Genomic DNA, 13,501 nt, shown 5'->3' with positions numbered 1-13,501 from the left:
TGAGTAAAACAGAACTGATATTGCAGGTGAAAGCCTGAGAAAAATCCAATCCGGAAGTGTCTCATGTTTTGAATGCTCTGCATTCAATTGAGCAGTGAATGGGCTATCAACCAGATTACTTTTTCTACGTATTCCCCAAGGTGTCTACAGCATTGTGACATGTTGAAGAATAAGCATAAGCGGCTACATTGCGCAAGTGGTCACCTGATGGCTCTCAGAGTGATTATTGCGTAAAATACAGAGGTAGCCATTTTTCCTCTCGCTCCTAATTAAAAACCAATTGTCCCGGTGGATATATTATTAAATAGATATTTGAAAAAGACCTTGAGGATTGATTATAAACAACGTTTGCCAGTGGGATATGATTACAGAAATCCAAGTTTTGATTTAAATTGGGAACTCAACCAAAATGTGAAATGAACCAAAAATGTTGGTTAAAACCTCTTGAAGCTAGGGGGCACTATTTTCATTTTTGGAAAAATAACATTCCCAAAGTAAACGGCCTATTTCTCAGAACCAGATGCTAGAATATGGATATAATTGACAGCTTAGGATAGAAAACACTCTAAAGTTTCCAAAACTGTAAAAATATTGTCTAAAGATTCCTTTTTCTGTGACTTCCCTAAGGTGTCTACAGCCTTTAGACGTAGTTTCAGGCCTTTATTTTGAAGGATGAGCGTAAACGACTACCTTGCGTCAGTGGCCAGCTGAGGGCTCTCATAGTGATTCTTGCGTAAAAGACAGAGGTAGTCATTTTTCCTATCGCTCCTACTGAAAAGCCAATTGTCCCGGTTGATATATTATCGAATAGATATTTGAAAAACACCTTGAGGATTGATTCTAAAAAATGTTTGCCATGTTTCTGTCGATATTATGGACATCATTTGGAATTTTTTTCGCCGTTGTCGTGACCGCTATTTCCGGGGGATTTCTCAACACAACTTGACCAACAAATGGAGGTATTTTGGGTGTAAAAATAATCTTTATGGAACAAAAGGAACATTTGCTGTCTAACTGGGAGGCTCGTCAGTGAAAACACCGAAGCTCATCAAAAGTAAACGGTTAATTTGATTGCTTTTCTGATTTTCGTGACCAAGCTTCCTGGTGCTAGCTGGACATAATGCTATGCTAGGCTATCGATAAACTTACACAAACGCTTGTCTTGCTTTGGCTGTAAAGCATAATTTCAAAATCTGAGATGACAGGGTGATTAACAAAAGGCTAAGCTGTGTTTCACTATATTTCACTTGTATTTTCATGAATATGAATATTTTCTAGTAATATATTTTGACCGTTGCGCTATGCTAATTAGTGTAGTTGATGACAATTCTCCCGGATCCGGGATGGGTAGTTCTAAGAGGTAAAAATGGGGTGAAAAAAAATCCAATTGTGTTTTCCACGTTGATTCACCGTCATCACATAGATTTTTTGTTGTTGAAATGAGGTGGAAACAACGTTTATTCAACCAGTTTTGGCCCAATGGGATGAATTTAATATACTGTAAGGTTATATCTTTCTGTCTTTTCTCTTTTTCAACAGGAATACCTGAATAATCCCCAACTTGACTATATGTTTGTATCTAAATATTTGCACATTTCCCAGCTTGACTATTACCAAGCGAAAGGTCCCCGGTTAGAAACCGAGTGGAAACAGTGTTCTTTGTCACATGCAATGATTACTGTGGATGTTATAGACAATTATTTTTCATAAATGCCTTATTTTAGAAACTTGAATTCAAATTTGTAAATTCGAATTTATGCAATGAAAATCTGTAAAATTCGGCTTACTCCTTGATGATAGTTCTAGCAGCAGTTTCTGTCGTGCAGTGGACATCACGTACGGTTAACACGCGAACGGTCCCCGGTTTCATCCTGGGTGGAAACAGCACTCATTGACTCATGCCATAATTACCATATTTGGAACAGAGAAATCTTCTTGTCATGAATGCCTTCCTTTGGAAATTTGAATTTATGCAATGAATATCTGTAAAATTCGGTTAACTCCTTGCTGATAGTTCTTGCAGCAGGTTCTGTAGTGTAGTGGTTACCACGTTCCCTTAATACGCTAAAGGTCCCCGATTCTCAACTGGGGGGAAACAGTGCTCTTTGTCACATGCAATAATTACTGTTGTTGTAATAGAGAAATCATTTTCATAAATGTCTTATTTTAGAAACTTGAATTCATGCAATGAAAATCTGTAAAATTCAGTGTACTCCTTGCTGACAATTCAAGCAGGAGTTTCTGTAGTACAGTGGTTATCACGTACACTTAACACGCGAAAGTTCCCCGGTTTCATCCTGGGTGGAAACAGCGCTCATTGACTCATGCAATAATTTCCATAATTGTAAAGGATAATTATTATTTCTAGTCCTTGCTGATAGATCTAGCAGCAATTTCTGTAGTGTAGTGGTTATCACGTTCGCTTAACACGTGAAAGGTCCCTGGTCCGAAATTGGGCAGAAACAGTGCTATTAGTCATAAGCAAAAATTACCAATTATAATAAAGATTATTTTCATTTTAGCAGCAGTTTCTGTAGTACAGTGCCTATCACGTACGCTTAACAAGCGAAAGGTCCCTGGCTGGAAAATGCCTTATTTTAGAAATGTTTATTCATGCAATGAATATCTGTAAAATTCAGTTTACTCCTTGCTGACAATTTTAGCAGCAGTTTCTGTAGTACAGTGCCTATCACGTACGCTTAACAAGCGAAAGGTCCCTGGCTGGAAGCAGTGCTCTTTGTCACATGCAATAATTACCGTAGTTGTAATAGAGATATTTTTTCATAAATGCCTTATTTTAGAAATTTTAATTCATGCAATGAATATCTGTCAAATTCAGTTTACTCCTTGCTGATAGTTTTCGAAGAAGTTTCTGTAGTATAGTGGTTATCACGTTCGCTAAACGCAAAAAAGGCCCCCGGTTAAAAACCGGCCAGAAACAGTGCTATTAGTCATAAGCAAAAGTCACCATAGTTGTAATAGAGTTTTTTTTCATAAATGCCTTATTTTAGACATAAAATAAAATTCAGGTTACTCCTTAGTGACAATTCAAGCAGCAGTTTCTGTGGTACAGTGGTTATCACGTACGCTTAACACGCGAAAGTTCCCCGGTTTCATCCTGGGTTGAAACAGCGCTCATGGTGGCCCATTCACTCCTAACAAGCCTGTTCTTTTCTGCCAATGTTGTCGTGGCCGAGTGGTTAAGGCGATGGACTATCTTCCTGCGCAGGTTCGAATCCTGCCGACAACGAAAATGCATTTTTTTTTACCTCTCCGGAGGTGGAAGTTTAGTCGTGTTTCTTATACCAATCACATCCTCTCAGATCTCCACAAGTACAAAGGGATTAGTTGTCCATTTGGGATAGGACTGCAGGCCATCTATCCCACCTCCAACCTTTACACACCTGGTTATCCATCCTTCTAGCTCTATAGGCCACAGTAGCATAGGTTACAGGTTTGTCGTCAAGCCACAGATTTCAGGTGAGATCCCATGATACACTCAACAATACAACAACACGATTCTCATGAATAACCATTAAGCCATTTGCTAAGATTTCCCCCATTTTCACATGTGGAAACCTGTTGTCACTCTTACCCTGAAGGATAGCTCCAGACACTTTTTTGGTCCTATCTGAGGCATTTTTAAATTCATGTCAAAATGGCCATATTCTGAAGACACTCTTAAAGTCTGCAGGGTAATCGAACTGGCCACATCTAAAGGCAAGACACAGGTCATAGGTGAGAAACCTTGTTAAACCCTAAAAGAAAAAGAAAAAACACGATTGCATTGAAAATAACAATTTTTTTCATAACCATCCAGCTTCTTGCAGAAATATCTCAGTTGAGAGAGAGTAAGACGGAATAATTTAAGGTCCCTGGTTTGATCCCGGGTGTCGGCATTAGTTGTTGTTCTTTCTTATTGCTCTGCTTCGGCTTCAAAGAAACTGCCACAGCTTTGTTTGTGGGCCTCAATGATGTGTGCTACGCTGCTCCTCTGAAAGTAAGTAATGTCTCCCTTTTTCATCTGACGTTGTGACATCAGTGTTACACTGCCACAGCTTTGTTTGTGGGCCTCAAAGTTGCTTGTCATTGTTACATGACAGTAGGTTGTCATTGTTACATGACAGTAGGTTGTCGTAAGAGAAGGCTGCATGAAGAGTGAACTGGAGCTTTCTTGGATCCACAAAAACAAAGTGTTTTTGGAGAATGCGGGCATCGATCCCACTACCTCTCGCATGCTAAGCAAGCACTCTACCATTTGAGCTAATTCCCCATCCGGTAGGAATGGCTACAAGGAGCAACCAAGAGTGTACAGTCTTGTCAGGCTATGCTGTTGGTGGACTTGTTAGTTTCCGCGCCAGCACTTGCAGAGGCTCGGTGCATCTCTAAAATTGTGCTCCATAGCCAGTGGCTGGTTAGCTCAGTTGGTTAGAGAGTGGTGCTAATAACTCCAAGGTGATGTGTTTGATCCCCGTACTGCCCATGAGGTACATTATAAGTGTCAAATTGTGATGCACATGCGTGTGTTTCGTCAAGAGTGCCACAGAAATAAGTTCAGCTTCTTGCAGAAATATCTCAGTTGGGACAGAGTAAGACGGAATGATTTAAGGTCCCTGGTTTGATCCCGGGTGTCGGCATTAGTTGTTGTTCTTTCTTTTTGCTCTGCTTCGGCTTCAAAGAAACTGCCACAGCTTTGTTTGTGGGCCTCAATGATGTGTGCTACGCTGCTCCTCTGAAAGTAAGTAATGTCTTCCTTTTTCATCTGACGTTGTGACATCAGTGTTACATGAAAAGTTGCTTGTCATTGTTACATGACAGTAGGTTGTTGTAAGAGAAGGCTGCATGAAGAGTGAACTGGAGCTTTCTTGGATCCACAAAAACAAAGTGTTTTTGGAGAATGCCGGCATCGATCCCACTACCTCTCGCATGCTAAGCAAGCACTCCACTATTTGAGCTAATTCCCCAGCCGGTAGGAATGGCTACAAGGAGCAACCAAGAGTGTACAGTCTTGTCAGGCTATGCTGTTGGTGGACTTGTTAGTTTCTGCGCCAGCACTTGCAGAGGCTCGGTGCATCTCAACAATTGTACTCCACAACCAGCGGACGGTTAGCTCAGTTGGTTAGAGCGTTGTGCTAATTACGCCAATGGTGTGAGTTTCGATCCCCGTACTGGCCATGAGGTACATTTTGAGTGTCAAAATTGAAAGTCACATGCGTGTGCCTCGTCAAGGGTGCCACTAAGTTCATTTTAGTGGCTTGCCGAAATGATTAAGTTGGGAGAGCGTTAGACTGAAGATCTAAAGGTCCCTGGTTTGATCCCGGGTGTCGGCATTAGTTGTTGTTCTTTCTTTTTGCTCTGCTTTGGCTTCAAGGAAACTGCCACAGCTTTGTTTGTGGGCCTCAATGATGTGTGCTACGCTGCTCCTCTGAAAGTAAGTAATGTCTTCTTTTTCATCTGACGTTGTGACATCAGTGTTACATGAAAAGTTGCTTGTCATTGTTACATGACAGTAGGTTGTCGTAAGAGAAGGCTGCATGAAGAGTGAACTGGAGCTTTCTTGGATCCACAAAAACAAAGTGTTTTTGGAGAATGCGGGCATCGATCCCACTACCTCTCGCATGCTAAGCAAGCACTCTACCATTTGAGCTAATTCCCCAGCCGGTAGGAATGGCTACAAGGAGCAACCAAGAGTGTACAGTCTTGTCAGGCTATGCTGTTGGTGGACTTGTTAGTTTCCGCGCCAGCACTTGCAGAGGCTCGGTGCATCTCTAAAATTGTGCTCCATAGCCAGTGGCTGGTTAGCTCAGTTGGTTAGAGAGTGGTGCTAATAACTCCAAGGTGATGTGTTTGATCCCCGTACTGCCCATGAGGTACATTATAAGTGTCATATTGTGACTCACATGCGTGTGTTTCGTCAAGAGTGCCAAAGAAATAAGTTCAGCTTCTTGCAGAAATATATCAGTAAGACAGAATAATTTAAGGTCCCTTGTTTGATCCCGGTTGTCGGCATTAGTTGTTGTTCTTTCTTTTTGCTCTGCTTCGGCTTCAAGGAAACTGCCACAGCTTTGTTTGTGGGCCTCAATGAAGTGTGCTACGCTGCTCCTCTGAAAGTAAGTAATGTCTTTCTTTTTCATCTGACATTGTGACATCAGTGTTACATGTCATTGTTACATGACAGTAGGTTGTTGTAAGAGAAGGCTGCATGAAGAGTGAACTGGAGCTTTCTTGGATCCACAAAAACAAAGTGTTTTTTGGAGAATGCGGGCATCGATCCCACTACCTCTCGCATGCTAAGCAAGCACTCTACCATTTGAGCTAATTCCCCAGCCGGTAGAAATGGCTACAAGGAGCAACCAAGAGTGTACAGTCTTGTCAGGCTATGCTGTTGGTGGACTTGTTAGTTTCCGCGCCAGCACTTGCAGAGGCTCGGTGCATCTCAACAATTGTGCTCCATAGCCAGTGGCTGGTTAGCTCAGTTGGTTAGAGAGTGGTGCTAATTTTTATTTTTATTTTTTTATTTTACCTTTATTTAACCAGGTAGGCAAGTTGAGAACAAGTTCTCATTTACAATTGCGACCTGGCCAAGATAAAGCAAAGCAGTTCAACAGATACAACTACACAGAGTTACACATGGATTAAAACAAACATACAGTCAATAATACAGTATAAACAAGTCTATATACAATGTGAGCAAATGAGGTGAGAAGGGAGGTAAAGGCAAGAAAGGCCATGGTGGCAAAGTAAATACAATATAGCAAGTAAAACACTGGAATGGTAGTTTTGCAATGGAAGAATGTGCAAAGTAGAAATAAAAATAATGGGGTAAAAAGGAGCAAAATAAATTAATTAATTAAATACAGTTGTGAAAGAGGTAGTTGTTTGGGCTAAATTATAGGTGGGCTATGTACAGGATGCAGTAATCTGTGAGCTGCTCTGACAGTTGGTGCTTAAAGCTAGTGAGGGAGATAAGTGTTTCCAGTTTCAGAGATTTTTGTAGTTCGTTCCAGTCATTGGCAGCAGAGAACTGGAAGGAGAGGCGGCCAAAGAAAGAATTGGTTTTGGGGGTGACTAGAGATATACCTGCTGGAGCGTGTGCTACAGGTGGGAGATGCTATGGCGACCAGCGAGCTGAGATAAGGGGGGACTTTACCTAGCAGGGTCTTGTAGATGACATGGAGCCAGTGGGTTTGGCGACGAGTATGAAGCGAGGGCCAGCCAACGAGAGCGTACAGGTCGCAATGGTGGGTAGTATATGGGGCTTTGGTGACAAAACGGATTGCACTGTGATAGACTGCATCCAATTTGTTGAGTAGGGTTTTGGAGGCTATTTTGTAAATGACATCGCCAAAGTCGAGGATTGGTAGGATGGTCAGTTTTACAAGGGTATGTTTGGCAGCATGAGTGAAGGATGCTTTGTTGCGAAATAGGAAGCCAATTCTAGATTTAACTTTGGATTGGAGATGTTTGATATGGGTCTGGAAGGAGAGTTTACAGTCTAACCAGACACCTAAGTATTTGTAGTTGTCCACGTATTCTAAGTCAGAGCCGTCCAGAGTAGTGATGTTGGACAGGCGGGTAGGTGCAGGTAGCGATCAGTTGAAGAGCATGCATTTAGTTTTACTTGTATTTAAGAGCAATTGGAGGCCACGGAAGGAGAGTTGTATGGCATTGAAGCTTGCCTGGAGGGTTGTTAACACAGTGTCCAAAGAAGGGCCGGAAGTATACAGAATGGCACTCAGGACGGCCCCCACTGATAGAGGGCCGTAGTAGGGTACTCCTATAGCGGGCATGGATGACAGGAGTACCGGTAAATGTATTTAAAACAGTATTTTAATTTTTGGGTTACCAGATGCACATTTCAAATCACCAGTTGCACGGAGGAAAATCACAATCTGCATCCATCGTCATATTTTAAACTGTCCATAAAGCACTCAGGACGGCCCCCATGGATAGAGGGCCGTAGTAGGGTACTCCCATAGCGGGCATGGACAATAGGAGTCCCGGTAAATGCATTTACAACCATATTTTTATTTTTGGGTTACCAGTTGCACAACAATGCACGTGCATTTGCAATATGATTCAATAGTGAAAAAAACATCACCAAATGTACATGATGAAATCAACACAACGAGTGATGGAAAGGAACAACTATCACTGCCCGGCCATCCTGTGTTCATCAGGTCAGTCAATTTTGCAATTCTGCATGATTTTTGAGCATGCCAAATTCGTGATGGTAAATGCCCATTGAAACATATTGCAAATGCACGTGCATTTGCAATATGATTCAATAGTGAAAAAAACATCACCAAATGGACATGATGAAATCAACACAACGAGTGATGGAAATGAACAGCTATCACTGCCCGGCCATCCCGAGTTCATCAGTTCAGTCAATTTTGGCCCCAAAAAAATTGACTTTTGACTTTGACTTTTGAATTCCTATGAAATCATATTGCAAATGGACAAATCATGTTCCTTATGCACAAGTAAAAAAAATAAAATAATTATGATAATAACATTTTACAAAAGTATATTCATACACTTCTTACACATGATTAATTGTCTTAAAATCGAAACAATTTCGAAAAACGGTCCAGAAAGCACTTTTTTTAGTTTTTAAAGTTTTTTTAAAAAATCACATTTTCGACTTTTGACTTCCTATGAAATCATATTCAAAATGGAGAAAACATATGCCTTATGCACAAGTAAAAAAAAAAAAATATGATAATAAAGTATGACTAAAGTATTTTGATACAGTTCTTATACATTATGCTAATATCATTTTACAAAAGTATATTCATACAGTTCTTACACATGTGTAATTGACAAAAAAAATCGAAAGAATATTGAAAAACGGTCTAGAAGGCACTTTTTTAAGGGTGTGTGAAGTTTTTTACAAAATTTTGCCATTTTTTACTTTTGACTTTTGACTTCCTATGAAATCATATATCAAAGGTGCCAAATCTAGTCTTCATCTGTCAACACAAAGTATGGACAAACTACTCACTGAGGAGTTTCAGACCAAGGCCACTGAATCGATCCGGGAGATCGTTAAAAGATTCAGGGGTTGAACATCATGTTGTTCTGCCACTACATCATCTTGTCCAACTCCTAGGATAGGTGAGATCAGAGACCTTATGATTGACCCTGAGGCCTCTGAGTTGGTAAGTACCTTTGTTTCAGACATGGACAATCTTACCCAGTCTATCAGGGCATCCTGCTCTCCTGCACAGAGTGAGCAGATCCTTCTTGAAAACCATCAGAGTAAGATCTGGTCTTACACTGTTGGCTTTTACTACGACATGAAAAATACGCTGAAGAGGATTCTTACCTGTCCAGAAAAAGGGGATCTCACAAGTACATTTGTGGAGAGCACAAAAGATTATTTCACAATGGTTCCAACTTTGTGCCTGGACGTTGGTCATTCCAGTAATGGTGAGGCTGACACATCGGACTCCATTTCTTGTAAACCACTTTTAATAACCCCCTCATCTATGAATGAACAAAAAGGACAAAGTGAGACCCCAAAACCTCTCTTGGCTCTCAAAAAGTATTTGCAAGACCAAGTCCTCCTTGACACCACAAAAGCGATTGCCAGCCAGGTTCTTGTCTTGTATAAGACTGAGGTGATGGAGAAGTTCTCATCTTCTGTTGGAGAGTGTGATTCTGAAGAGTCTCTCTCCTATTTCATAGGAGCTATTTCATAGTTTTGATTTGTTCTTTTATTCTACAATGTAGAAAATAGTAAAAATGCAGAAAAACCCTTGAATGAGTAGATGTGTCAACTTTTGACTGGTACTGTATTTCTCAACTTTCCTAATATTAAGCACATTGCTTATATTTACAACAGGTGTACAGCCTACCTGGCTGTCATGAAAATTAACGAATAAGTGTGATTCACGATTAATAGCGTCCTCCATTCGCTATTTAAGTGCATAGATTTAAAAAAATGTTTTACCCCTGCCTGTTTCAAGTCAGGTGCATGATAATTGTCCATTCTAAATCAAAACAAATTTCACATATTATTTAGTACATGTAAAGACAAGATTAAATCAAGAATAGTCTGATGGGTGACAATATTAGCCCATCACTTGTGAATGATGCCCAGTCGAAGGCAAGAAACAATGCAGACCTTTTTTTTGGCAACTTTTTCAAATTATAGTGCGACACCTCATGTAGCCTAGCCCATAGGCCTATATGTTTTGATAAGGTTTGTGTAGACTGGCGAAAGTCAACCCAGCACAGGACACAAAAATGATTTGGGGTTGTTCATACTGTCGAAGCTTACAGTTAAAACTGGATAATGTCGGAGGGAAATCACCACAAGAGGAAGTCACCATGAAGTTAAATTCAGTCCAAATCACAATCAAGTTAAACGAATCTGTATTAAAGTGCATAAAATCAATCTGAGTAGTGTCTCTGCTTTAAACACACTGCCCACGTGACACCCTAACCCCACATGGAACAGTAGATCGTCACCCACACAGCAGCTTTAAATAATGTAATGATTAACTCCACAACATGTCTCTGAGAGCACTGGTATTCAGCTAGCAAGAAGCTAACATCCCCATGTCAATCCAAAGGAACGTTGGACCCACGATGGATTTCAGTAGCTCTCCAGTGTAATTGCTTACTCTTCCACACAATCCCATAACTGCTTGCACACCTTATTCATGAATCTCTTAAAGGGACAGTGCCATCTAGTGGATATAAATGAATAAAACTATGCCATTTAACCACCTGGCTGCATTTGAATTACAACTGAAGTGACCAAATAACCTTTTTACAATGGGTGTAGAGCCTAACTGGCATGAACATGCAGCGCATGAGTTTCAAGTTTGGGGAAGATCATTTTCAAAATAAAAATATCATTTCATAACAAAAGCATTACATGAATAATCATACTATGAGGTTGGCTGAGTCCTACTGCGTGGGCTTTGTCCTGCAGCAGGCCGGCAGCCTGGGAGAACGAGACACTATCGTTCATCACACCTTGTAACTCTTTTGCAGTAAAATCTCATAACCCAAGGAGTTCTCTGCAGCTACAACAACAACATCTATTTTCTGTGATTTATGTTCTATTTCTGCAGTACAGTTGATAACCATGGCTATGAATGCTAAGAAACCAACCTTGCTGAAACACATCTTATTCCTGTCACTCTCTATTGGCCTCGTCATACTCACGGGAGCCTATCAGGATCCCTCGAAACTGGACCCATCTTCCTCTACTACTCTCTTCCCTGCCTGTGAAGATTTCTTCAGAGAAAATGACTCAAGTAAAAGTGAAAGTCACCCAGTAAAATATTTCTTGAGAAAAGGTCTGAAAGTTTCAACAAATATCCTGAAGTATCAAAATTAAATTATATTTCAAATTAAATATAATCTTTGGGAATGTAGTTAAGTGAAAGTTGTCAAACATATAAATAGTAAGGACACCCCCAATAAAACTACTTTATTAGTACTTTCAAATATTTTTACTTTAGTACTTTACACCACTGGCTAATGGCCGACATCGGCAACTCTCGTTGGGTTAATGAGGCAACTAGTCACACCTGTGACAGGTCCTTTAAAAGGAGAGGTGGAAGAAGTAGACCATAACTCACAGACGACAGAGACACCCAGTCAATCCCTTGGAAGGTGAGATTGTGTCATTATTTAATAGACTATCTGCATCTCAAATGGCAACTTAATTTTATGTGACCCTGGTCAAATGTAGTGCACCATATAGGGTGCCATTTTGTGGAGTGACCCCCTGAATTTAAGAGCATAGACTAATAGTTACCTTTGCAGTAAAGAGGTAGTCTATGACTCGCTCTAGGATGCTTCCCCTTCCCTATCTAGTGCACTGTGGGCCTTTGTCAAAGCTGGTTCACTACAACAGGAATGAGGAGCCATTTGGGAAGGATAGATTTTCCTGTGTGCCAGGCTCTTCAACCACATACAATAGATTAGATACCTGAATTTTGGCGGAAGAATTGTAGCGCCGTGTTGCCAATACTCGGTTCTTGAGGTCCTCAGGACTGGGTTTAGCAATTGTTGCTTAAGTTTTGTACTTAACACAGGGTTTCCTTAACCTCTCCTCTAGTACCCACAGCCATTCCAAATGTTTTAAAATGCTCAACTAATCTCTCTCGTTCGCTCTCTCTCTCAGGAGACTATCACCATGGCGACATTAACCATCATTCTGCTTGTCAGCACAGCTTTTGCTCTGGGAGGTAAGAGTGATGTACCTCACACTTACTCCCAAAATGTTAATAAACATTAGTGGGTGTTGATCTGTCCTCTACACACACGTATGTATTAATGTTTCGTTTCATAACGAGTTGTCCCTTGGCCAGCCATTATCAACTGACACTGGAGAGAGGTTTGTCTTGCTCAAGGGCACATGGACAGATATTTTAACTTGTCATCTCAGGGATTAAAACTAGGAACCTTTTGTGTTACTGGCCAAATTCTCTAATCATCTAGTTCCAGAAATGTATATTGGTGTCTAGATGCTGGACTGCGGTATTCTGATATGAATGGTTTGATCATTCAACTGGCTGTATGATTGGATTGTCTACCAACTATCAGAAAATAACACTGCTACAATTTACCCCCACTTTCAGTCTTGGTTTCATCAGCTGTTTTCAAATGACAGAAACTGAATTTTGACTGCACAGGACTTTTAAACAAGTAGCAGAATTTCAATATTTAGCCAGGAAGTACCAAGGTTACATCTGAAATGGAACCCTATTCCGTATATAAACTACTTCTGACCAGGGCACATATGGGACGCAACAGAAGATTACGGCATGCATGTGCTGCAATGTTATGTCCACATTACAATGCATGTTACTTGTGTCCAGATGCTACGATACGACCCATGACCCCCTGTGAGCGTGCTAGATATGCTGCGACACATGGCCCAATTGGAGCCTACATCCCCACGTGCGACACCGCTGGACGATACACCCCTAAGCAATGTTCGGGCTCTACAGGTTAACACGGACGCACATACACATTTAATTCAGTTGAATGTTACACATACAATATTTACCCATTTTACTGTAACATGTCTATTTCTGGTAGGTTACTGTTGGTGTGTGACCACTACTGGACAGAAGATCCAGGGTACGGACACTCCACCAGGCACTGCTATCAACTGCTAGCAACTGTTCCAAGGGGTGTGTTTGTACATACTCATTCACTAAATGTTAATTCTTTGCAGCTGATTCTGGATGTTAATGTTTTTTGTCTAATTTTAGATGAAGGGCATTGGAATGGAGTCGTTGAAAAGATGGACAGTTGTCTTTACTGTACTACAGGAACTGATTCACATCCCATTTAAATACATGAAGAAATCCAGAGATTAAACTGTTGATTTACTTACTTTATTGTTGGTGTGATATGCTGAACAATATATCTGAACCAGTCCATTTCTGGGAAATGGAGGAAGGAATTGAAGGTAGTCAAATTCCACGTGACCATTTAGTAATTAGGCTTCTCCAAGCTCTGATGC

At 40.6% G+C, this 13,501-nt stretch overlaps 1 protein-coding gene across 1 annotated transcript; it reads left to right on the top strand.

Annotated features, from left to right (window-relative positions):
* Positions 1-11,584: 11,584 nt before the first annotated feature.
* Positions 11,585-13,350, top strand: LOC139388505 (equistatin-like). Its single transcript, XM_071135200.1, has 5 exons — positions 11,585-11,637; positions 12,152-12,215; positions 12,849-12,980; positions 13,072-13,166; positions 13,248-13,350. The coding sequence occupies exons 2-4, from the start codon at positions 12,164-12,166 to the stop codon at positions 13,149-13,151; spliced, it is 264 nt and encodes an 87-aa protein (XP_070991301.1). The 5' UTR covers positions 11,585-11,637; positions 12,152-12,163; the 3' UTR covers positions 13,152-13,166; positions 13,248-13,350.
* The last annotated feature ends 151 nt before the right edge of the window (positions 13,351-13,501 follow it).

The sequence above is a fragment of the Oncorhynchus clarkii genome, chromosome 29 (assembly GCF_045791955.1).
Source record: "Oncorhynchus clarkii lewisi isolate Uvic-CL-2024 chromosome 29, UVic_Ocla_1.0, whole genome shotgun sequence".
Classification (NCBI taxonomy): Eukaryota; Metazoa; Chordata; class Actinopteri; order Salmoniformes; family Salmonidae; genus Oncorhynchus; species Oncorhynchus clarkii.
The sequence above is the reverse complement of the archived record's forward strand: the minus strand, read 5'-3'. Positions and strand labels throughout refer to the sequence as shown.

Excerpts from the sequence above, each read along its gene's own strand:
- LOC139388505 (XM_071135200.1), top strand. The coding sequence starts at position 12,164 with ATGGCGACATTAACCATCATTCTGCTTGTCAGCACAGCTTTTGCTCTG. Across the intron at positions 12,216-12,848 it reads CACAGCTTTTGCTCTGGGAG|ATGCTACGATACGACCCATG; the intron begins GTAAGAGTGATG and ends ACTTGTGTCCAG. Across the intron at positions 12,981-13,071 it reads GCAATGTTCGGGCTCTACAG|GTTACTGTTGGTGTGTGACC; the intron begins GTTAACACGGAC and ends TATTTCTGGTAG.